The sequence below is a fragment of the Schistocerca nitens genome, chromosome 11 (assembly GCF_023898315.1).
Source record: "Schistocerca nitens isolate TAMUIC-IGC-003100 chromosome 11, iqSchNite1.1, whole genome shotgun sequence".
In the NCBI taxonomy this organism is placed as follows: domain Eukaryota; kingdom Metazoa; phylum Arthropoda; class Insecta; order Orthoptera; family Acrididae; genus Schistocerca; species Schistocerca nitens.
In genome coordinates, this window is record NC_064624.1 from 161,194,412 (window position 1) to 161,218,655 (window position 24,244).

Genomic DNA, 24,244 nt, shown 5'->3' on the forward strand with positions numbered 1-24,244 from the left:
CGACGCGAATTAACACCTTTTGAACATCGAATGTTAGTTCCAGCTATATGCGTAGGACGTTCCAGTTTGTAAATTGTTAGGGAATTCAATATTCCAAGACCCACAGTGTCAAGAGTGTATCAAGAATAGCAAATTACAGGCACTGCCTCTCACCACAGACAACACCATGGCCGACGGTCTTCTCTTAACGACCGAGAGCAGCAGCGTTGTCGGTGCTAACAGACAAGCAACATTTCTGAAATAACCATGGAAACCAATGTGGTAGTACGACACACATATATGTTACGAGACTGCGAAGAAATTAGGCGTTAATGGGCTATGGCAGCAGACGACCGATGCATGTGCCTTTGCTTACAGCACGACATCGCCTGGAATGCCTCTCCTGGACTCATGAGCAAATCGATTGGGCCTTAAACGACTGGAAAACCGTTACCTAGTCAGATGTGCCCCGATTTCAGTTGGTAACAGCTGATGGCAGGGCTCGATCGTGGCACAACCCTATGAAGCAATGGACCCAAGTTGTCAAGAAAGCGCTGTGCAAGCTGGTGCTGGCTCCATAACGGTGTGGGCTGTGTTTGCATGGAATGGACTGAGTCCAACTGAAATCATTACGTTCGCCAACTTGGAGACCATTTGCAGCCATTCATGGACTTCACGTTGCCAAAAGCGATGGAATGTTTATGGGCGGATGTGCACCATGTAATCGCACCACAATTGTTGGCAACGGGTTTGAAGAACATTTTAGACAAGTTAGGGGTGTGATTCGGCTACCCATCGAACATTTATGGGACGTAATCGAGAGGTCAGTTCATGCACGACATCCTGCATCGACAACACTTCGGCAGTTATGGTGGGCTATAGAGGGAGCGTGGCTCAATATTCCTTCAGGAGACTTCCAACGAATTGTTGAGACCATGCGACGTCGAGATACTGCACTACTCCAGGCAAAAGGAGGTCCGACACGATATTAGGAGGTATCCAATGACTTTCATCACCTCAGTGTAATTCTAAGCGAATATCATCTACTCCAGGTGTCTTATTTGGACTTGCTGCTCACAAGGGAACCTCCCCATCGCACCCCCCTTAGATTTAGTTATAAGTTGGCACAGTGGATAGGCCTTGAAAAACTGAACACAGATCAATCGAGAAAACAGGAAGAAGTTTTGTGGAACTATGAAAAAAATAAGCAAAATATACAAATTGAGTAGTCGATGTATAACATAAGCGCTAACGAGCGCTGTGGTCTTGTGGTTAGCGTAAGCGACTGCGGTGCGAGAGGACGTCGGTTCAAGTCTTCCCTCGACTAAAAATTTCAACTTTTTTATGTTCTAGCAATTAACGTGTGTCAATTATCAAAGTTCAGGCACTCACACAATCAACTTCGCTCTCGAAAATTCCAGCACATGTTCAGATTTGCTTGGACATATGCAGGATTTGACGGTCTACACACGGAAAAAATTGGAAAACGTTAAAAACATATGTTTTGACAGAGCACAGGGAAAACTGGGTGACTGTGAAACTGTTGCATTCATTTGTTGCAGTTTATGTGACAAACTCTTATGTTTTCATCACTTTTTTGGGAGTGATTACCACATCCACAAGAAAAGCTAAATCGGGCAAGGTAGAAGAATCTTTTTACCCATTCGCTAAGTGTACAAGTTAGGTGGGTCGACAACATATTCCTGTCATGTGACGCACATGCCGTCACCAGTGTCGTATGGAATATATCAGACATGTTTTCCTGTGGAGGAATCGGTTGACCTATGACCTTGCGATCAAATGTTTTCGGTTCCCATTGGAGAGGAACGTACTTTCGTCCACTAAACGCACGGTTTTGCGGTGCGGTCGCAAAACACAGACACTAAACTTGTTACGGTGAACAGAGACGTCAATGAACGAACTGACAGATCATAACTTTGCGAAAATAAATGAAGTAAAATTTTCACCTGAGGGAAGACTTGAACCAAGGACCTCTAGTTTCGCAGTTGTTCACGCTAACCACTGAACCACGGCGCTCCTGAACTGACAGTATGCTTGATGTTGCTTATCTTGCACATGGACTACTCAGTTTGTATATTTTGCTTATTTTTTCCATAGTTCCACACAACTTCTTCTTGTTTTCTCGATTGATCTGTGTTCAGTTTTTCAAGGCCTATCCACTGTGCCAACTTATAACTAAATCTGAGGGGGGTGCGATGGGGAGGTTCCCTTGTCAGTAGGAAGTATAAATGCTATAGTAATACATTTGTTCACATTACTTACAAACATGCAGTATGTACACTTGTGAATCCCTAGTATCAATAATCGTCTGAAACAGTGTACAGCTGGAATTCCCCTCTCTCCAACAGTGAGCGATTGGGAAGTTTCTGTATCAACGAACAACACCACTTCTTCTGCCCACAGGTGAAGTTATGTCAAATGGGTGCAACAGAGCACCCAACACTGGCACTGCACAGAGTTGTACATCTCATCCATACCTGGAGCAGTCGGTCCAGCCACGGCTCGGCGACCTCCATGGGCCGTGCCTCGTTGGAGATGTCCGCCACCTTGATCAGCACCATGCACAGCTGCAACACCGCATGACACACACAGTTCACTCCCAGCAAAGTGACGAGTGTACAGAAAACACAATTTCACACATTATTTTCAAACTCTACGCCACTGTCCTACAAACAGTGGACACTAGGTTTCACAGGTACTATGGTACACAACAATGAGAAGTACAGTCAGTAGTGTATATCTCTCAAGAAGTAGTCAACACATTTCATCCCATTACACAACAGTTGATGTAACTGTTTCAACTGAGCACGGGAAAGATAATCAGATACATTTTTTTAAAAATAATGCACTATATTCAAGTCTGTTCAACAAAGAAATTAACTGTGAATTAAAAGACATTAATTAATAATGTAATGACCAAGATTATTGTTTATAAATCTGAGTTCTTGATGAAATTACTTTTAAAAAGACACAGCATAATTTTGTGAACTGGTTACAGAAATTTGGTGATTAATTCATTGAACATTTTGTGTTTCATATTTCGCGAAGGAAAATCGTATCAACTATTCTAACATGTTTTTTGAAGCTGTGAACAAAAAGCTTTGTGTTGTGGGGTTCATCAGCATGATCAAACTATTTACATTATGAAAATTAAGTTTTCTAAGGGATAGGCAGCATTTTTATAGAAACTTACTCTTTGGTAAATTATATAAAGGAGCAATTTGGGGAAAGTATCTTTTATCTGGACAGTTTAGGTTTAACTGCAAAACTTTGGTGTACTTTGGAAAATCAATCTGTCGGTTTTAGCAATTCATCAATTTTGGAAAGAAAGTGTAACAGCTGTATGAATATTTGCACCTGTTGAAAGAAAGGAAGAGACAGTATGAAACTCGACATTGACTGCTCCAATTACACAAAAATAACACTAGTAAATCTCTGTCTAGCATATCTATTATACATGGTTATACTCCCTAGTTTATTCAAAACCTGTTATATGTGCTATAAATCACAAACAAAGAAAAGTAATGCATTGAGCAAAATTTTAATTTCGAACCAAATTATTTTCAAATGATACTGCAGTTGAGAAGTGTTTAGGTAGTGTGAGTAGAGAACTAATGAGTGAGCAGCCTTCACACTTGACCACAATTTACTGGATACCTCTTAAGGCAGAGAACTATTCTCTAGAGTTGGAGACGGAAGGTTACACTTAAAGAGGGCCAAAAACTACCATCATACATCACTCAACTCACTCAGTTCAGTGACCTCCCTAGAATAAAGCAACCATCTACAGCACACAAGCCAAAGTCACACATTGTGCAAAGTGCAAGTCAAGCTCCTGCCATACACTATCTTCAGAGCCACTGATAGCACTGATCAGAGAGATTGTTACTGTGTGCACATAAAACTGTTTAATCACTCTTTTTCATTAAATTTGGTTTATTTATTTATTAACTTCATGCAACCATGCAAATGCCACCTATACTCCATACATAAGGGAAGATTAAACAGTGGGTGTCTCAGTTGGAAATAAAATTAGAATCTCAGTTGTTTGTGAGGCGATTGTGTTACGGCTCATATGAGAAAGAGGTGCGTATGGCAACATGTGTCAACATTTGACAGTGATAGCGATGTGGCCTATGACGTTGAGATCATACAATAGTATCGGAAATATGGAATCAATGGCACCAAGAGGGCCATGCACAATGCCACGCAGGATCTCCATGGACCCAAGTGCTAGCGCCTATTGGACAGAGATACTGTTCGTTTTGCTGTGCAAGATCATACCGCAACGTCACATATCTCGAGTCTGGATGTGGACTTCTTTGCAGAATTGACATTGTAATAATGCAGGGCTTCACAACATACGTGCTCGCGGAGCAAGCTGTGAGCAGCAAGGAGCGAGCACGGAGCAGCGCGAGCACGCTACCCCCACTACCGCACTAGAGCGGAGAGTGGGGAGAGTCACGTGGGCACACAACAGCGGCCACCTGCAGGGATATCACTCACGAATTATTACTGTGACAAATGAAACAAATAAAGGAGAATGTACACGTGCCACATAATTTTATTAGCTTAGTGCATACCTCTGCATTCGTATTAATTTGTGAACTGTTACACAATAAAAGGTGTCACTGAAGTGTGGGATTCTCGGTTATCTTGTACTTTTTGCTCTTTACAATTGTGTCTGCGTTCGGAGTAATTGTACTTGTGCATTTTAGGCGCAGTGTGCAGTTTAAATTTCGATCAGGCAATGCGTTTCTCAGGCGCGTCTTGTTACATTTCATTGCAAAGAACAGTTGTTCACAAACATACGTGGAACCGATCATTGATATTATTGTAGCCGCCAGTTTGTGCAAACGAGGAAATCTATCCTGAGGGAAGTGTCTGTAGAATTCCAAAATGTTGTTCATGTTCTGAAATTTCTCTCTGTATTCTCTGTCACACTTCAGGTCAATAATTTCTAGTTCCAGCTCAGGACGAATCTCTTCAATATTCGCTGAATATGGAGAGGAGAACAGATCAAAATCACTGTCTAGTGCTGTTGGATCTTGAAAGCGTTGATCAAATTCTTCCTTAAGGGTAACTAAACTATTTTAATAACGTTCACAGTCTTTGTGAACATCTTGCATGGATGATAATTTAGGAAAATGAGCTACATTTCCTGTTTCCAGCTGACTCACCCAAAATGTCAATTTCATTTTAAAAGCTTGTATTCGATCTATGAAATGAGTAATTAGCAGATCTTTACCTTGTAGTAAAATGTTCAAAGCATTCAGATGGCTAGTTAAATCTGCTAAGAATGCGAGATCACATTCAAACGTGCGCGCGCATTTCCCCTCCCTCCCCTCCCTCCCTACTCCGCGACCTTGCACCTGCTCGCGAGCACGTGCCTGAGCAGACGCGAGTACTCGCGCTCAAAACCGGCCAGTTGTTAAGCCCTGTAATAATGTTTGGAACACAGCAGCCTATCAGCACAACGACCTTGGTTGCATTGTTTCTAGATGCAGCAGCATAGAGGTACATGTCAACAGTGATGCAACCAATGATAATGCTTGACATATGAGTGGTACTACATCGCCTTTTCAGAAGCATTCTGATTCTGTGTATCGCTTATCGATGTGCACAGGCTCTGAGGGGAACGCATGTCGGCATTATTGCTTCCTGATTGCCAAATGCGCCCCGATCCCAGTTTCATGGATTACCATTGGCTGCACGACACAATCACCTCTGGTTTGCATAGGCGTCACATTTCTAACGAGTTCAAAGCGATGGCTGTGACCTGTCATCTGGGTGAAGTTATGTTTCAAGGAGATAATGGAAGACCTTATTTTGCCCACGCTGTCCTGAGCTATCTACACAGAGAGAGTGTTGGACCGTCGCCCTTGGCTGCACATTCTCCAGATGTCTCACCCACTGAAAGCATCTGGTCAGTGATGGCGAGAGGCTGGCTCGCCGTCAACTGTCAGCCACTATGATCAATCAACTGTGTCATAAGAGATAATGCAGCAATGAATGACATATCTGACTCTGTCAGCGAAGCTGAGTTCAACTCGAGGCATCTCTGCGTATCACTATTTATATCCCCTAATCTTCTACACACTTGTTCATTTTTTACTTCTACTATACCATACAAGCATAATAAGTAGACTCTCGTTATTTCCTATTTGCACTTTTCTTGCAGTTGTAATGGTCAGTAGTGCAGTTTGCGAGCTTCTTTCTTTCTTTTGGGCTTTGTCACATTGATCAGTGGCGCACTGAGATATTAAAAGCGACTCTTGTATATTGGTAAAACTGTCTTTGCCCCGCGTTTCTGGTACGTCGTGGCAGAACATTCTGACTGTAAGAGACTAACGTATCCTGAGCCGTTATTCTCTTCTTATGGAATTTGTAATTTCCCAAGTTTTCGGTCGAATGATTATTTTCACTGGCAAACTTAGTAATTAACTGTTCCATTGGGAAAAGGCTTACTTATACGAGGCGTGTTTGAAAAGTCCGTGCAAAGTCCGAGAGATGGCACCACTGGCGCATATCGAGGTCATGTTTAGTGAGTAGCATCTTTGGAAAGAACGCACACCAAGTTTCAGCCATATTGGTCTATTTCTTTGCGTTTGGCATTCGTGTGAATCAAGGAAGTCACGTAATTGTCAAAAAATAGACGAAAAAGGATTTCGTGTGGTGATTAAACATTACTCTATGAAAGGCAAAACGCCTCAGGAGACTAGAGAGAAGCTTTAGAAACATTACGGTGACTCTGCACCTTCGATTAGAACAGTTTATAAGTGGTTTCAAAAATTTCGGAGTGGCCATATGGGCACAAGTGATGTTGAACGTTCTGGACGCCCCGTGGAGATTATGACTCCAGAAATTATTGATAAATTCCATGATATGGTGAGATTGCTAGTGCTGTGGATATCTCGAATGAACGGGTACATAATATTTTGTATAAACATTTGGACATGAGAAAGCTATCCGCCAGATGGGTTCTGCGATTGCTCACGCTTGACCACAAACAGAATCGTGTGAATTGCAAGGATGGTTTGCAGCTGTTCAGGAAGAATACGTAGGACTTTAAGCGTCGTTTCGTCACTGTGGATGAAACATGGATACGTTACTATACTCCTGAGACCAAAGAACAATCTAAACAATGGGTTGCCAAGGGAGAATCTACACCAAAAAAGGCGAAGACCATTCCTTCGGCCGGAAAGGTTATGGTGACTGTCTTTTGGGATTCGCAAGGGATAATCCTCATCGACTATCTGGAAAAGGGTAAAACTATTACAGGTGCATATTATTGATTATTATTGGACCGTTTGAAAACCGAACTGCAAGAAAAACGCCAACGATTGGACTGCAAAAAAGTATTTTTACATCGCGACAATGCAACAGCACAAACCCCAGCAGTTGTGGTCGAAACATTAATGGAAATAGGATTCCAACTCGTTTCACATACCCCGTATTCTCCAGACTTGGCTCCCTCGGACTACTATTTGTTCCCCCATGTGTGTGATGTTCGTACCTTAGTTAGGTTTGAGTAGTTCTAAGTTCTAGGGGACTGATGACCTCAGATGTTAAGTCCCATAGTGCTCAGAGCCATTTGAACCATTTGTTCGCCAGTATGGAGAAATGGCTGGCGGGATAAAGATTTTATTCAAACGAGGAGGTGATTGCAGCAACGAATAGCTATTTTGCAAACTTGGACAATTCCTATTATTCGGAAGGGATCAACAAATTAGAACAGCGTTGGTAGAAGTGTATAAGTCTAAAAGGAGACTATGTCGAAAAATAAAAAAGGTTTACCCCAAACACGTAAATAGTTTTTTATTTTTGCACAGACTTTTCAAACGCCCCTTGTACATGCAGGTTTGTTGTATAAATTCGCTACTCGTGAGGGGTGTGTGACAAGCCACACGTGAGGCAATCGATGTTTTGTCTCATGTTGAGTTCTAAAATTTTGATCGCAGACAGCACATTTGCAGAATCGAGACACAACTATGCAGTCTGTGCACATGGAAATTTTGTAACTTATAGTAGCCAGGTTCACTCATGTTATAATAATGAATTTTCGCGCTTTTTCTGTATCCTTCATCCTTATTCTATTGGTTTTGAAGTCGAAGTATAGCTTGGGTTTTCGCAACTGCAACAAGATACCTGTTGTCAAAACCCTCAGTAGAACTCCAGTCGTGGTTCGAACGACCCAGATAAATTCTCATAAACTACTTATAGTATGTTGTGGCGTAACAAGCTAGTCACGCCACACTGAGGAGGAAGCCGAAAGGCACGCGTACACACACGCCGACTGGCGTCAAGTCTGGAACAGGATAAGTTATGACTGCTATAAAGAAAATACGTAGCTTTGGAATATACTTAACTTTTAATGCTTCCTTTGGTACATCTCTCTTGACTATACAAATGAGACTCGTAAGATACATGCACTGATACAATTGGCGCCTTGCTAGGTCGTAGCCATTAGCTGAAGGCTATTCTAACTGTCTCTCGGCAAATGAGAGCAAAGGCTTCGTCAGTATAGTCGCTAGCAACGTCGTCGTACAACTGGGGCGAGTTCTCGTACGTCTCTCGAGACCTGCCGTGTGGTGGCGCTCGGTCTGCGATCACACAGTAGCGACACGCGGGTCCGACATGTACTAATGGACCGCGGCCGAGTTAAGCTACCACCTAGCAAGTGTGGTGTCTGGCAGTGACACCACATAGTACCCCCTATCACTCGGTTTATCACTGATTTGCAGGTTTCACATGTGTGCGGTGACCACTTAATGACAGGTATCACCTATGTGGTCATCAAAATCCACCAGGGTCTGCGGGTTCCTCTCTAGACGTGTCTCCCCATTTGGAACCCACCAGATTGATGTTGGTGCAGTGCTTAAAATCAAAGCACTGTTTGAATTTCCTGAAATTCAGAAGGAAACCTGTCGTCAAATCGCCCTGCAGATATCCCTACTCATTGAGATCCAAGTAGTCCAAACCAGTTGCCATACATTGCACATAGCACCCTCTACTACTCCTTTATCAATCACTTGCATACATGTGGGTATGAGCAACGTTGTGATGGGGATCACTATTATCATCATAATCTACCAGGTCTTTGGTATCAACTTTGGGCATAGCTCGGCATTTGGTATGCACCAAAATGACATAGGCACTCTTCTCGAAGTCAAACCATACCATCATCAGGCAGAAGTTCCCAAGGAAACTAGTAGTCAAACGCCTCTGCAGATGGCACCATAAAATAAGATCCAAGTTAGCCAGAGCAGTTCTTGTATACTGTAAATAGTGTCCTCTGTCGCTCATTTTGCAACTGACTTTCAAAGTGTACATGTGTATACAGGGTGGTCCACTGATAGTGACTGGGCCAAATATCTCACGAAATAAGCGTCAAACGAAAAAACAACAAAAAACGAAACTTGTCTATCTTGAAGGGGGAAACCAGACGGATTATGGTTGGCCCTCTAAATGGCGCTGCCATAGGTCAAATGGGTATGAACTCCTTTTCTTAAAATAGGAACCCCCTATTTTTTATTGCATATTCGAGTAGTACGTAAAGAAGTATGAATGTTTTAGTTGGACCACTTTTTTCTCTTTGTGATAGATGGCGCTGTAATAGTCACAAACGTATAAGTACGTGGTATCACGCAACATTCCGCTAGTGCGGACGGTATTTGCTTCGCGATACATTACCCGTGTTAAAATGGACCGTTTACCAATTGCGGAAAAGGTCGATATCGTGTTGATGTATAGCTATTGTGATCAAAATGCCCAACGGGCGTGTGCTATGTATGCTGCTCGGTATCCTGGACGACATCATCCAAGTGTCCGGACCGTTCGTCGGATAGTTACGTTATTTCAGGAAACAGGAAGTCTTCAGCCACGTGTGAAACGTCAACCACGACCCGCAACAAATGATGATGCCCGAGTAGGTGTTTTAGCTGCTGTCGCGGCTAATCCGCACATCAGTAGCAGACAAACGGCGCGAGAATCGGGAATCTCAAAAGCGTCGGTGTTGAGAATGCTACATCAACATCGATTGCACCCGTACCATATTTCTATGCACCAAGAACTGCATGGCGACGACTTTGAACGTCGTTTACAGTTGTGCCACGGGCCACAAGAGAAATTACGGGACGAAGACAGATTTTTTGCACGGGTCCTATTTAGCGACGAAGCGTCATTCACCAACAGCGGTAACGTAAACCGGCATAATATGCACTATTGGACAACGGAAAATCCACGATGGCTGCGACAAGTGGAACATCAGCGACCTTGGCGGGTTAATGTATCGTGCGACATTATGGGAGGAAGGATAATTGGCCCCCATTTTATCGATGGCAATCTAAACGGTGCAATGTATGCTGATTTCCTACGTAATGTTCTACCGATGTTACTACAAGACGTTTCAATGCATGACAGAATGGCGATGTACTCCAACATGATGGATGACCTGGACATAGCTCGCGTGCGGTTGAAGCGGTATTGAATAGCATATTTCATGACATGTGGATTGGTCGTCGAAGCACCATACCATGGCCCGCACGTTCACCGGATCTGACGTCCCCGGATTTCTTTCTTTGGGAAAGTTGAGGGATATTTGCTATTGTCATCCACCGACAAAGCCTGACAAAATGCGTCAGCGCATTGTCAATGCATGTGCGAACATTACGGAAGGCGAACTACTCGCTGCTGAGAGGAATGTCGTTACACGTATTGCCAAATGCATTGAGGTTGACGGACATTATTTTGAACATTTATTGCATTGATGTGTTATTTACAGGTAATTACGCTGTAAGAGCATGCGTTCTCAGAAATGATAAGTTCACAAAGGTACATGTATCACATTGGAACAAGCGAAATAAATTGTTCAAACGTACCTACGTTCTGTATTTTAATTTAAAAAACCTACCTGTTACCAACTGTTCGTCTAAAATTGTGAACCATATGTTTGTGACTATTACAGCGCCATCTATAACAAAGCGAAAAAAGTGGTCCAACTAAAACATTCATATTTCTTTACGTACTACACGAATATGTAATAAAAAATGGGGGTTCCTATTTTAAAAAACGCAGTTGATATCCGTTTGACCTATGGCAGCGCCATGTAGCGGGCCATCTGGTTTCCCCCTTCATGTTAGACAAGTTTCGTGCTTTGTTGTTTTTTCGTTTGACGCTTATTTCGTGAGATATTTGGCCCGGTCACGATCAGTGGAGCACCCTGTATAGACCACGTTATGCTGAGTGTATGAAGCCCAAGTTTTTCTGACGTGGAGCACCTACACTATCTCTGTAATTTAGCAGAGCCTTGTTCCCACAGTGGTAGAGATTATTATCACTTGCCACCCACCAGGTTGACGTGAGCGCGGTCCTTGAAGTCGAAGCGCGGGGTGATCTCGCGGAACTGGTCGAGGATCTCATTGTGGCGCGCCATGTCGGTGGCGAGGATGCAGCGGATGATGCCCTCGCGGGCCCTCCGGTAGGCCTCCGCGTCCAGCGACCTGAGGATGTTGCAGTCGGGCCGCTCCAGGATCCGGAACGCCACCGAGCAGTGGTGGTTCTCCAGCGGCGAGATGTCGTTGTAGCGCAGCGCCAGCTCCGTCTTGGCGTTGATCTGCCGCCAGACACACACACATATGTACACACACAAACTCACACACACTACACCACTCTGTGTGGGCTTTCCTACATATGCTTATACAGGGTGTTTCAAAAATGACCGGTATATTTGAAACGGCAATAAAAACTAAACGAGCAGCGATAGAAATACACCGTTTGTTGCAATATGCTTGGGACAACAGTACATCTTCAGGCGGACAAACTTTCGAAATTACAGTAGTTACAATTTTCAACAACAGATGGCGCTGCAACTGATGTGAAAGATATAGAAGACAACGCAGTCTGTGGGTGCGCCATTCTGTGCGTCGTCTTTCTGCTGTAAGCGTGTGCTGTTCACAACGTGCAAGTGTGCTGTAGACAACATGGTTTATTCCTTAGAACAGAGGATTTTTCTGGTGTTGGAATTCCACCGCCTAGAACACAGTGTTGTTGCAACAAGACGAAGTTTTCAACGGAGGTTTAATGTAACCAAAGGACCGAAAAGCGATACAATAAAGGATCTGTTTGAAAAATTTCAACGGACTGCGAACGTGACGGATGAACGTGCCGGAAAGGTAGGGCGACCGCGTACGGCAACCACAGAGGGCAACGCGCAGCTAGTGCAGCAGGTGATCCGACAGCGGCCTCGGGTTTCCGTTCGCCGTGTTGCAGCTGCGGTCCAAATGACGCCAACGTCCACGTATCGTCTCGTGCGCCAGAGTTTACACCTCTATCCGTACAAAATTCAAACGCGGCAACCCCTCAGCGCCGCTACCATTGCTGCACGAGAGACATTCGCTAACGATATAGTGCACAGGATTGATGACGGCGATATGCATGTGGGCAGCATTTGGTTTACTGACGAAGCTTATTTTTACCTGGACGGCTTCGTCAATAAACAGAACTGGCGCATATGGGGAACCGAAAAGCCCCATGTTGCAGTCCCATCGTACCTGCATCCTCAAAAAGTACTGGTCTGGGCCGCCACGTCTTCCAAAGGAATCATTGGCCCATTTTTCAGATCCGAAACGATTACTGCATCACGCTATCTGGACATTCTTCGTGAATTTGTGGCGGTACAAACTGCCTTAGACGACACTGCGAACACCTCGTGGTTTATGCAAGATGGTGCCCGGCCACATCGCACGGCCGACGTCTTTAATTTCCTGAATGAGTATTTCGATGATCGTGTGATTGCTTTGGGCTATCCGAAACATACAGGAGGCGGCGTGGATTGGCCTCCCTATTCGCCAGACATGAACCCCTGTGACTTCTTTCTGTGGGGACACTTGAAAGACCAGGTGTACCGCCAGAATCCAGAAACAATTGAACAGCTGAAGCAGTACATCTCATCTGCATGTGAAGCCATTCCGCCAGACACGTTGTCAAAGGTTTCGGGTAATTTCATTCAGAGACTACGCCATATTATTGCTACGCATGGTGGATATGTGGAAAATATCGTACTATAGAGTTTCCCAGACCGCAGCGCCATCTGTTGTTGAAAATTGTAACTACTGTAATTTCGAAAGTTTGTCTGCCTGAAAATGTACTGTTGTCCCAAGCATATTGCAACAAACGGTGTATTTCTATCACTGCTCGTTTAGTTTTTATTGCCGTTTCAAATATACCGGTCATTTTTGAAACACCCTGTATATACTACACTCTAATAAGGTAAGAAATGGAAACATATCAAGTTTGGGCTGCCTGTGATTGGTATGAATATCAGTTGAAAATAATAAACACTGTCTATCCATTTCAGTGAATCTTATCTCCATTATCATGGAATTTCTATAACTTAAGGAGACACACGGGTTATAAGTGACAAAAACGTACAACACTTGTGTAATATTCCGTAACATTTATTATTTTTACAAACCGGTTTTCGGCCGTTAAGCTATAGTCACATACAAAGATAAATAACTGTGGCTGCGAAAGTTTTGTGCGATGAAAGCTTTCAAACAAGGTGCATCTAGAGACTATCTCAGTTCGTTTCCAAAAATGGCAATTGTTAATGCTTGTAATCAATTATTCAAAATGACAGTCACAATCGCATTATGTATTTTGCCACCAACCGGTTTCAACCCGCGATGGGGTCATCTTCAGGGCAATTTACACCATTTGGTCGCTCGCTGGAGTCGCCACTCTGCCTGTGCACGATTGGTAACTATACCAACCGTGCGCAGGCAGTGTGACGACTCCAGCGAGCGACCAAATGGTGTAAATTGCCCTGAAGATGACCCCATCGCAGGTTGAAACCGATTGGTGGCAAAATAAATAATGCGATTGTGACTGTCGTTTTGAATAATTGACTATAAGTAAATTAATCGCTGTTTATCTCGATACAACTATGTTGTCTAAAAAAATTGTTAATGCTTGATTTGCGGATAAAATGAGAGGGATTATTTCACTAAAAGATGATGTAAAACTTCGGTAAAATATGTGCCTCGAACTACTGAACTACACATGAAACGTTTCAACTATCGTTCCGAGAATAAAATTAAGTTGAGCAATATGTCGTAATCTTTTCTGACATGTTCCAGGGGAATTTCTGAACAAGATCGTTAGCCTTCAAAAATTTCCTGTAATTGTTCAATTTAATTTTCTTCTCAGAACAATTGTTATAACTTGTCATGTTGTTTAGTATTCAGTGTGTCACATATTTAATCCAAGCTAATAGTTTTACATCACATTTTACTGGAATAATCTCTCTTGCTTTAGTCCCAAATGAAACAACAAGTATCATGTTTGAAAACCAACTCATGTTCTCTCTAGATGCACCTAGCTTAAAACTTTGAATCCCATAAAAATTTCGCAGCAACACAGATTTATCTTTCTATGCCTCGATGGCATGCTAGCCGAAAGCCAGTTTGTAAATTATTCTTGTGGAACATTACATTAGTGATACGTGCTTCCTTTTATTCGAACTGTATCAAATATTCTACCAAGAACCGACGGAACTGTCAATTAATGCAAGACATATTCGATGTTTTCTGTGAGAAACATGAACCATTGCATGACACATGAAGACAGTTCTGAAGAGTGTTAGACCATGAACACTGTGCCACAACGCTGTCACAGTGACATTAGGTTTGTTGATGATGGACATGTTGTGTTGCTATCGCCACCTCAAAAGTTCAGTAACATGATACACATCCAATATCCAAACGCACTCACCCCATTCTTCATGTGAAGGAAAGACGTTTTTCTGTACTGAAAAATAAAGTTGCATAAGAATCAGCGCATCCTGCAAGTATGTAACTACTGACATAGCAGTATGGTATCGTTTGGTCAAAGTGTTCATAGTGTAAAACTTTTCGTTTCCGTCACTCTATTTTCATAAGCTATACGCTGAACTCAACCTTGCTGAAGTCAACCAGTGTTACAATGGTCACGTTGGCCTGGCAAAGGAATGTTTAATGTCTTCAGTCGATTTGATTAAAGCAGTTGGTGCGCTATTGTGTTACTGGAAGCCTGATTCATGTTTATCATGGTGACTAGAAGAGAGCCTGAAATGGAAAAAGAAGTGGTGGAAAATGTAGGATAATGGAAATGAGAGAGAAGCAGGTGGGGTTTGAATCTTGGTGCCGCCAAATAGCCTACTCCTCTGGAATAGCACCAAGATGGCCCCTGTGTTTAACGACCCTGTCTAATGACCGAAGCTCCATCAACGCTGTTACGTGACCTGACTTTGTGAGGCACTGGAGACAGGTCTGGCACATGGTATGGTGATCAGTAAACCCATGTCACCAACCCATCGCTCATTGGTCCTAAAATGACACCAATTTACATTCATTATCTCGACCAACAAGTTTGGTTGAGTTGTTTACTATTCACTGGCTCTAGTCGCATGCTGAGGTGAAGAGCAGAGTTTGTATGCTGCCGCTCCTACATTACCTGGTAGATGTTGTTGTAGCCCGGGTGGTCAAGGTCGTGGCAGATGCATGACGTCAGCAGCACCAACGTCTCCAGGTCGCCAAGCTTGGCAGGGAGGTCCACTGCCCACATCATGGCGTACATCTGCCAACAGCGGGAAAAGCTAATCAGTAATAGCTTATTGCTTAAAACTGTTGGATACATGAAATCAGGCTGTCACACGACACGAACCGAAATCGTATATATATGGGAAGTATTATACAATGAAACACCACTCTTGATATTTACCAAATTTTGAGAATGTTCATCACATAATTGACATTACATGATTAAACTTTCGACACATTCAGAACTAGAGGTAAGCATCAAAATCAGTTTGAGGGGTCACCCCAAACTCAACCTCCTTCCCTCTGGTATGAATACAATATTGCATTGGTTGTAGCATGGAAGCTAACAGCCCCAAATTTCCTGCTTTGCCTGAAACATACAATGTGTCACTTTGTTTGCTGGTGGATGGTATGGAAGTAGATGTCTTCTCATTGCATTGCACATTATGTCTGTGGCAGAGAAATCAGGGGGACCACGTACGTCAGTCAAGGATTCATACAGTCCTCAAGGCAGCTGCGATGTGAAATGTAGTGTTGGGTCTTGCATTATCCTGCTGAAATGTGGAATTTTGTACCATGGTCATGAAGGGTGCAATAACAGGATGTCATATACTGAGAGTATTCAGCGTCCCTTGAACAACTATTAAATGAGTCCTGTTGTGATGTCAAGTTGCTCACCATATCATGATCCAAGGAGTTGGAGCAATATGGATCTAAAGATATGGTGTTGATATGATCACCAGAGATAGAAGCGAGACTCATTGTTGAAAAACACACAATGCCACTCAATCACCCAGTTTACTCTGTAACTACACATTGCAAGTCTTTGTTACTTGTGGTGTACACAACACAAGACAACCCAAGATGTCAACTCAGCTTCCAGTAATGTGTTCCTGATGGCTTGTAATGAGACTCTGCCTGTGAGCTATGTCCAATTTTGAGCTGCTGTCATCCCTCTATTTTTCAGAGTCAGCCTAACAACCTTATGATCTACCCAAGGTGTAGTCATTCTCAGAGAATCCTTCCTTTCTCTTCTTGCCACACTGTTTTCATGGGTCCATCGGGTACATCCTGTCGCCACATGTTGTCCAGTCATTTCACTACAACCAGCTGTCTATGTGGTCCAGCGATGGAATTAAATAAATTAGCTGCCAGTGGACACTGATTTATGTCAATTTGTGCCCAGGTATCCTGGTTACTAAACAGGTGTGCTGACCACAACACTATCCAGACACTCTGGTCTCCACAACCACATGGACTACCCTAGCACACCTCCCATCAGACCAAGATACTCAATTTAAACCACACACCACTGATGCAGTCCTCCTGCTCACTAGCGTCATTGCTCCCATCATTTCGCTGATTCCCATCGTCACCAATAGGGCAGTCCATGTGGTTTTGGTAACCACCATGTCCAGATGCTGTAATGGTCGGCGCATCTGACTGTTAAGCAGGTGACTCAGGGTCGAATCCCGGTCCAACACAAATTTTCAACTTGCCCCATTGATATAAATCAAGGTCCACTGTCAACTACTTTCTTTAGTTTCTTTGTGTCTTGGTTCATAGTGGCTGCAGCATCAAAGTGGGGTCTGTTCTTTCGGAAATGTCCGAGAAAATAGACACCACATGTATGACAGAGATAAACTGAATGTGCACATCCCTCGAGCATGCTGTGTTGCCATCTACACCTGATAAGTTCCTGCAATGTTAGACAGGCCCAACAACGATCATGCACGCCAATCATTCTTCAACAAATTCACTGAATTTTTTGTGCACTGAAAATAAGCTTGCATAAGAATGAAATTTTAATGAACACATCCCACAAGCATGGCGATACTGGAGTAACAGTTTGATAGTACTCCGTCAAGGTATTAATGGTGTGAAACTTCCCACTACGGCCACTATACAAGGTTCTAATTTACCTTACCTTGGTGAATTGGTTATTTAGTCGGTGCTCTACTGGAAAACATCAACTGTAGTAGATTGTGGGGGGAGACGGCGCGAGCCATGCATAGTTTGATGGAGTGATATAGGGGGCTGAGAAGGGAATTGTCCAACATGACATGCCGAAAGCTAAACTTAAGATTTTCGTACAGGAAGAATGCACCACAAGAAATGCACTGTCAAAATTTTAGCTCGTACAGCGCAGTGCAAATATGTAATTGAATTTTCTCATTTTGAGAACAAAAAAAGAGTGGTCTGCTTTACTTGCTAAAAACATTCAAAAGTCAACATTGAATAAATATTTCTTTATTCAAAACAATCGGTTTCGACAGACTTTGCTGTTATCTTCACGTCTGTAACAAAGTGCATGTACATGGAAATATGTTTCTTAACCTGAGTTAAGACGTAATATTTGAGGTTAAAAGTAGTAGTTACAAGAAATGGAAGTGGAACTGTGCATTTACATACCTTAAAAATCTTTTTGTTATGAAATATGTTTATTTTAAGTTGGGCCTCATCCCAGGAGGTTCAACTTAAACACGTTCCACAATGAAAAGACTCTTTAAGGTATGTAAATGTACAGTTCCGTTTTCGTTTCTGTAATGATAAACTAAAACTTTTATCTCAAATATTACGTCTTAACTCAGGTTATGAGACTATTTTCATGTACATGCTCTATGTTACAGACCTGAAGATGACACAAAAGTCCGTCGAACCGGTTTATGCGATCTTGGCTTTCGAACGTTTTAAGCACGTAAATATCTTTAAAATGTTAAAATTACTAATTTTTCCCTCACTAGGAAGCTCAGTATTTTAAACATAGCTGCACAACAGCAACGGTTTCACGCAATAAAATTATAAACAGCCGACCAGTTGCAATGGATAAAGAAATTCTTTACCTAGGTTTCGACAAATATAAATTCGTCTTCTTCAGAAGGTGGCCTAAGGACAATGAACATCATAGATTACATTAGAAAAGTATGAAACTTAAGTCAAGAATAAATTTTAACACAAATTAGAGAACTCTTGCATTACAGAAATATGAGAATGACGACCGGTACTTAAAATTTTACATTAGTAAGGACTAATGTACCATCGCCGTTTTTACAAATGTCGGCGTAGATCCATTTGTCAAAATGAAATATAGCCCTAGAATTAGGGTTTGTCACGTAAATATAAATTAGTACATGGATCTTGCAGAGCTCACAACCGACTGAGTGTAATCGGCGAGCGTAGTTACTCTGAGACCAGGACAGGTGGCGCTCGTGGCGCGAACCATGTGCCAATTGGCGTACAAAGGCAATGTGTAAATTATCAGTATTAATAACGTTCTTAGATAAAGTAACAATAAAAAGAAGGAAGGCGTTTAACACTCCCGTTATAACAGTATGGGAGCCTTGGTACAATTAATGTAGTTATACATCAAAAAGGCAGGTGGCGCTTACGCCGAGAGAGTTACGCCCAGTGGCATATACAGCCAAAATATAAAAATTACATTACTATATTAGTGAAGCCCACAAACGGTATATATGTCAGAACTTTAAAATTGACAATAATGGCTCTTGTCAAGACAGAGAATTACGAACACTGGTACACAACCCAGTTAATACACATTCACAGGGAACTAAAGTTTTATAGCCAGACAAAATTACATAAGGGCCGATGTAGTGGCAAACATACATCGTGAGAAAACCACATTACATAAAGGGTAGTGAGCTTAAAGCATTGAAGGTGCATCATAGCTTCCTGGGTGGTCCATTTCCTCAGGAAGCTATCATGCACCTTACTCCATTGTTGGTAGACTGCTGTGATTAGCAGAGGATAATATATTATTGGCAATGGTCCTGGTGCAGTGGTAGTACTGGTTCGCATCAGATCACCGAAGTTAACTGCTGTCGGGCTTGGCTAGCATTTGGATGGGTGACCATCGAGGCTGCCGATTACTGTTGACGATTGGGCTGCACTGAGTCCTTCTGAGGCTAATTGAGGAGCTATTTGGCTCCAGTCATGAAGAGTAGCGCCACTGGTCATGAAAACTGACAACAGTCAGGAGAGCGGTTGCTGACCACATGCCTCTCCATACCTGCATTCAGTGATGCCTATCAACTGAGGATGACACGGCAGTCTGACAGTACCATTGGGTCTTCTCAGGCCTCTTCAGACAGAGCAGAATATACCGATGACTTAAGTCTCTGTTATCTGTATCCGTTGTGTTTATGTTATGGGAAAAAGCTACGAACTTATGCACCAATCTAAAACCCGTAGTGTTTCTCAGTAGCTAATATTTTGACACTGTTATCCTTTTTTGCTATTCTTTCTGTATAACAAATTTCAGAACAGGTTTTGACATAACCGACTCTGTGACCAAGGCCGCTAATGCACACTTGTGCAGTGGTTTTTGACTCAGGGGTAAGCTGGTTCTAATTCTAGTATTGGAAAAAATTTTCACTGCCAATATTTGGCTGGCATGGGCAGGAGAGGTGGCGATGCAAAATTGCTGATTGTAGACTTTGCGTCAATGTCCTAGTTTAAATACCAAATCTCTCCACAGTGTCTCATGAACTGAGGGTATGTGACACTGTTAATGGTGATCTGCCCTTTGATGGTGACATTAGGTTAAGCATAGCAGCTCCCTTGGTGATATTACCGAGGAATAGGCTGTGTGCTGGCATCAGGTTTCACCCTCTCCCTTCCCTCAACATCCTCATCATCATCATCATCATCATCATAACAGTTCCAGTTTCTCAGGTACTGGTAATGAGCCTCTTCCACTTCGTCCTGTCCAAGTACACCTGTTCATGCAGAACCTCATCCACTGTCCATCCTCTGGTCACTAGACCAGCCTTAATGATCAGGTTTGAGGTCTTCCTTGAGGTCTTTTCCCATGCATCTGTCTTTCCAAATTTATTTTGGCTGTTGGCTCCATTCCCATCGCATGCCCATACCATCAAAGTCTAGATGCGCCAATTCGGTCTAATAGGGATGTCTTGATTCTGACTTCTTTCCTCACCTCCTCATTCCTTAACCTGTCCATCTAGGTCTTCTGGTTGGTGGACCTAAGAAATTTCTTCTCTGATGCTTGCAGCCTTGATGATTCTCTTTTTGTGAGGGTATTCTTTTCAATGCCATAGGTCAATATCGGTATGAAAACTATTAAACACCATGTGCGGCCTGTTTTGGAATCATGTCATCCCATAAAAGTGATCTTACTTGTTGGTAGAATTCAGATCCTTTTTGCACTCTGTTGGTGATTTCATTTCCAATCAAATTATCAGTGGAGATTAGACTTCCAAGGTGAGGAATACTGTCCACACACTCCTAGTTTTACACTTGCTGGTTGCCCATCTCTGTTGACTGCCATCACCACTGTCTTGCTGATGTTGAGGTTATATTTCTGGAACTGAGATTTCCATTCATCGAGTCTGATCTGTAGTACCTCTTCAGTTTCACCCCATATTGACGTCATCAGCAAGGGCAAATGCATTCAGTTCACCTGACTTCTCCTAGACGTTATTCATTATAGTATTCATAACAGTGGTGAATAGTAGTGGGGACAGTGCACTTCCTTGCTGAACTCCACTCTTGGTCTCAAACCATGATGATCGTCCTTCCCCAATATGTACACAGCTAGTACAGTCTTTGTACAACATCTGAATTTTTGTTATTACTCCTTCAGACACATTCTTTCACCTCAGGCATTCCCAGAGCTTATCTGTTATAACACTATCATAGGCTTTTCCTATATCCAGGAATACATCAACATCATACAGCACAAACATTACACTCCACTCCACACACGCGCGCGCGCGCGCGCACATCTCACACACACACACACACACACACATATATATATATATATATATATATATATATATATATATATATATATATATACGAGGTGTGGCTAGAAAAAAACCGGACTAGTACTGGTGAAACAATAAAACGAATGCAATAAGGCTGAAAGTCGCGTGGCCTGTCACGTGACTCTCGCTCCGCCTACTGCTCGAGTTTCATCTGCCTCCTGCACTCAGTCTGCCCGTGGCGTCTGTTTTAAGTCGTTGACGTTTTGTCTGTGCGTCGGAAAATGTTGAGTGTACAGAAAGAACAGCGTGTTAACATCAAATTTTGTTTCAAACTAGGAAAATCTGCAACTGAAACGTTTGTAATGTTACAACAAGTGTACGGCGATGATTGTTTATCGCGAACACAAGTGTTTGAGTGGTTTAAACGATTTAAAGATGGCCGCGAAGACACCAGTGATGACACTCGCACTGGCAGACCATTGTCAGCAAAAACTGATGCAAACATTGAAAAAATCGGTAAACTTGTTCGACAAGATCGCTGTTTAACAATCAGAGCAGTGTCTGAGTTAACAGGAGTTGACAAGGAAAGTGTCGAACAATTTTACCGATTTTTTTCAATGTTTGCATCAGTTTTTGCTGACAATGGTCTGCCAGTGCGAGTGTCGTCACTGGTGTCTTCGCGGCCATCTTTAAATCGTTTAAACCACTCAAACACTTGTGTTCGCGATAAACAATCATCGCCGTACACTTGTTGTAACATTACAAACGTTTCACTTGCAGATTTTCCTAGTTTGAAACAAAATTTGATGTTAACACGCTGTTCTCTCTGTACACTCAACATTTTCCGACGCACAGACAAAACGTCAACTACTTAAAACAGACGCCACGGGCAGACTGAGTGCAGCAGGCAGATGAAACTCGAGCAGTAGGCGGAGCGAGAGTCACGTGACAGGCCACGCGACTTTCAGCCTTATTGCATTCGTTTTATTGTTTCACCAGTACTAGTCCGGTTTTTTTCTAGCCACACCTCGTATATATATATCAAGAAATGAGCGTCAAACGAGAAAACTACAAAGAATGAAACTCGCCTAGCTAGAAGGGGGAAACCAGATGGCGCTACAGTTGTCCCGCTACATGGCGCTGCCATAGGTCCAACGGATAACTGCGTTTTTTAAAATAGGAACCCCCGTTTTTATTACATATTCGTGTGGTACGTAAAGAAATATGAATGTTTTACTTGGACCACTTTTTTCTCTTTGTGATAGATGGCGCTGTAATAGTCACTAACATATGGCTCACAATTTTAGACGAACGGTTGGTAACAGGTAGGTTTTTTTTAAATTAAAATATAGAACGTAGGTATGTTTGAAGATTTTTATTTCGGTTGTTCCAATGTGATACATGTAGCTTTGTGAACTTATCATTTCTGAGAACGTTTGCTGTTACAGCGTGGTTACTTGTAAGTAGCACATTAATGCAATAAATGCTGCCGGCCGAAGTGGCCGTGCGGTTAAAGGCGCTGCAGTCTGGAACCGCAAGACCGCTACGGTCGCAGGTTCGAATCCTGCCTCGGGCATGGATGTTTGTGATGTCCATAGGTTAGTTAGGTTTAACTACTTCTAAGTTCTAGGGGACTAACGACCTCAGCAGTTGAGTCCCATAGTGCTCAGAGCCATTTGAACCATTTGAACCAATAAATGCTCAAAATTATGTCCGTCAACCTCAATGCATTTGGCAATACGTGTAACGACATTCCTCTCAACAGCGAGTAGTTCGCCTTCCCTAATGTTCGCACATGCATTGAAAATGCCCTGAAGCATGTTGTCGGGCGATTTCGGTGGGAAAAAAATGGTTAAAATGGCTCTGAGCACTATGGGACTTAACATCTGTGGTCATCAGTCCGCTAGAACTTAGAACTAGTTAAACCTAACTAACCTAAGGACATCACACACAGCCATGCCCGAGGCAGGATTCGAACCTGCGACCGTAGCGGTCACGCGGTTCCAGATTGAGGCGCCTAGAACCGCACGTCCACACCGGCCGGCTATGTCGGTGGATCACGACAGCAAATATGCTTCAACTTTCCCCACAGAAATAAATCCGGGGACATCAGATCCGGTGAACGTGCGGGCCACGGTATGGTGCTTCGACGACCAATCCACCTGTCATGAAATATGCTATTCAATACCGCTTCAACAGCACGCGAGCTATGTGCCGGACATCCATCATGTTGGAAGTACACTCTTTGACATAAAACTTGACCGGCGGCCGGCCGCTTCAGGGGCTAAGTCCGCGCCGATCGCGACATGGGACAAAAAAACTGGCCAACTCGCTAATTCTCTAAGTCCGGTTATCTGCACAATCTGGCAACACTGTAGACTGCGGCACTTCCTGGAGGAAAACTTGTCCCATGATAGAGAAACTCTAGGCTGATTACGCCTGTGGTCTAGCGGTAGCGTGCGTTGTTTCTGTTCATAATGTCAGTGGATCGAGAGCAGCTGGCGTAAAATATTTTTATAGCCTCTTCTGTCTGAATGCTGAAGACGTGAATGTAATGGTAGCGCAGATTCAATCTATTTCGCTTTGTGACACACCGATATCAAAATTTTATCCAGTAACGATTTTGCGGCAGATTTCCTGCAGACTGTCCTCCTCTGGACGCCGTATGCGGCAAGCTCCGGGATCCATTTGCTGGCTACTGGCAGCGGCCGTGGCGACAGCAGCGGCGCTGCACTCCCCCGTTCTTTATCGAAAGCGCCTGCTACCGCTCATCGCTTTTGATGATTTAAAACGCTTTATTATTAAATGTTGCTCCACAGAAAATTTCTACAATTTCCATTCACGCTCAAAAGCAACGGAGACTGACGCCCTGATTAGTAGGCGGGTATTATATTACATTAATCGGCAAGAGCTGAGTAT

At 43.0% G+C, this 24,244-nt stretch overlaps 1 protein-coding gene across 1 annotated transcript in view; it reads right to left on the bottom strand.

Annotated features, from left to right (window-relative positions):
• Positions 1 to 24,244, bottom strand: part of LOC126212741 (high affinity cGMP-specific 3',5'-cyclic phosphodiesterase 9A-like) — a gene marked incomplete at its 3' end in the record, with an annotated part of 260,309 nt that overhangs the window by 102,760 nt on the left and 133,305 nt on the right. Inside the window, exons 7-9 of the mRNA XM_049940150.1 lie at positions 15,493 to 15,615; positions 11,351 to 11,614; positions 2,478 to 2,567 (exon numbers count right to left, since the gene is read on the bottom strand). Of these exons, the coding sequence (XP_049796107.1) occupies positions 2,478 to 2,567; positions 11,351 to 11,614; positions 15,493 to 15,615 (477 nt within the window). The remainder of the gene's footprint in view (positions 1 to 2,477; positions 2,568 to 11,350; positions 11,615 to 15,492; positions 15,616 to 24,244) is intronic.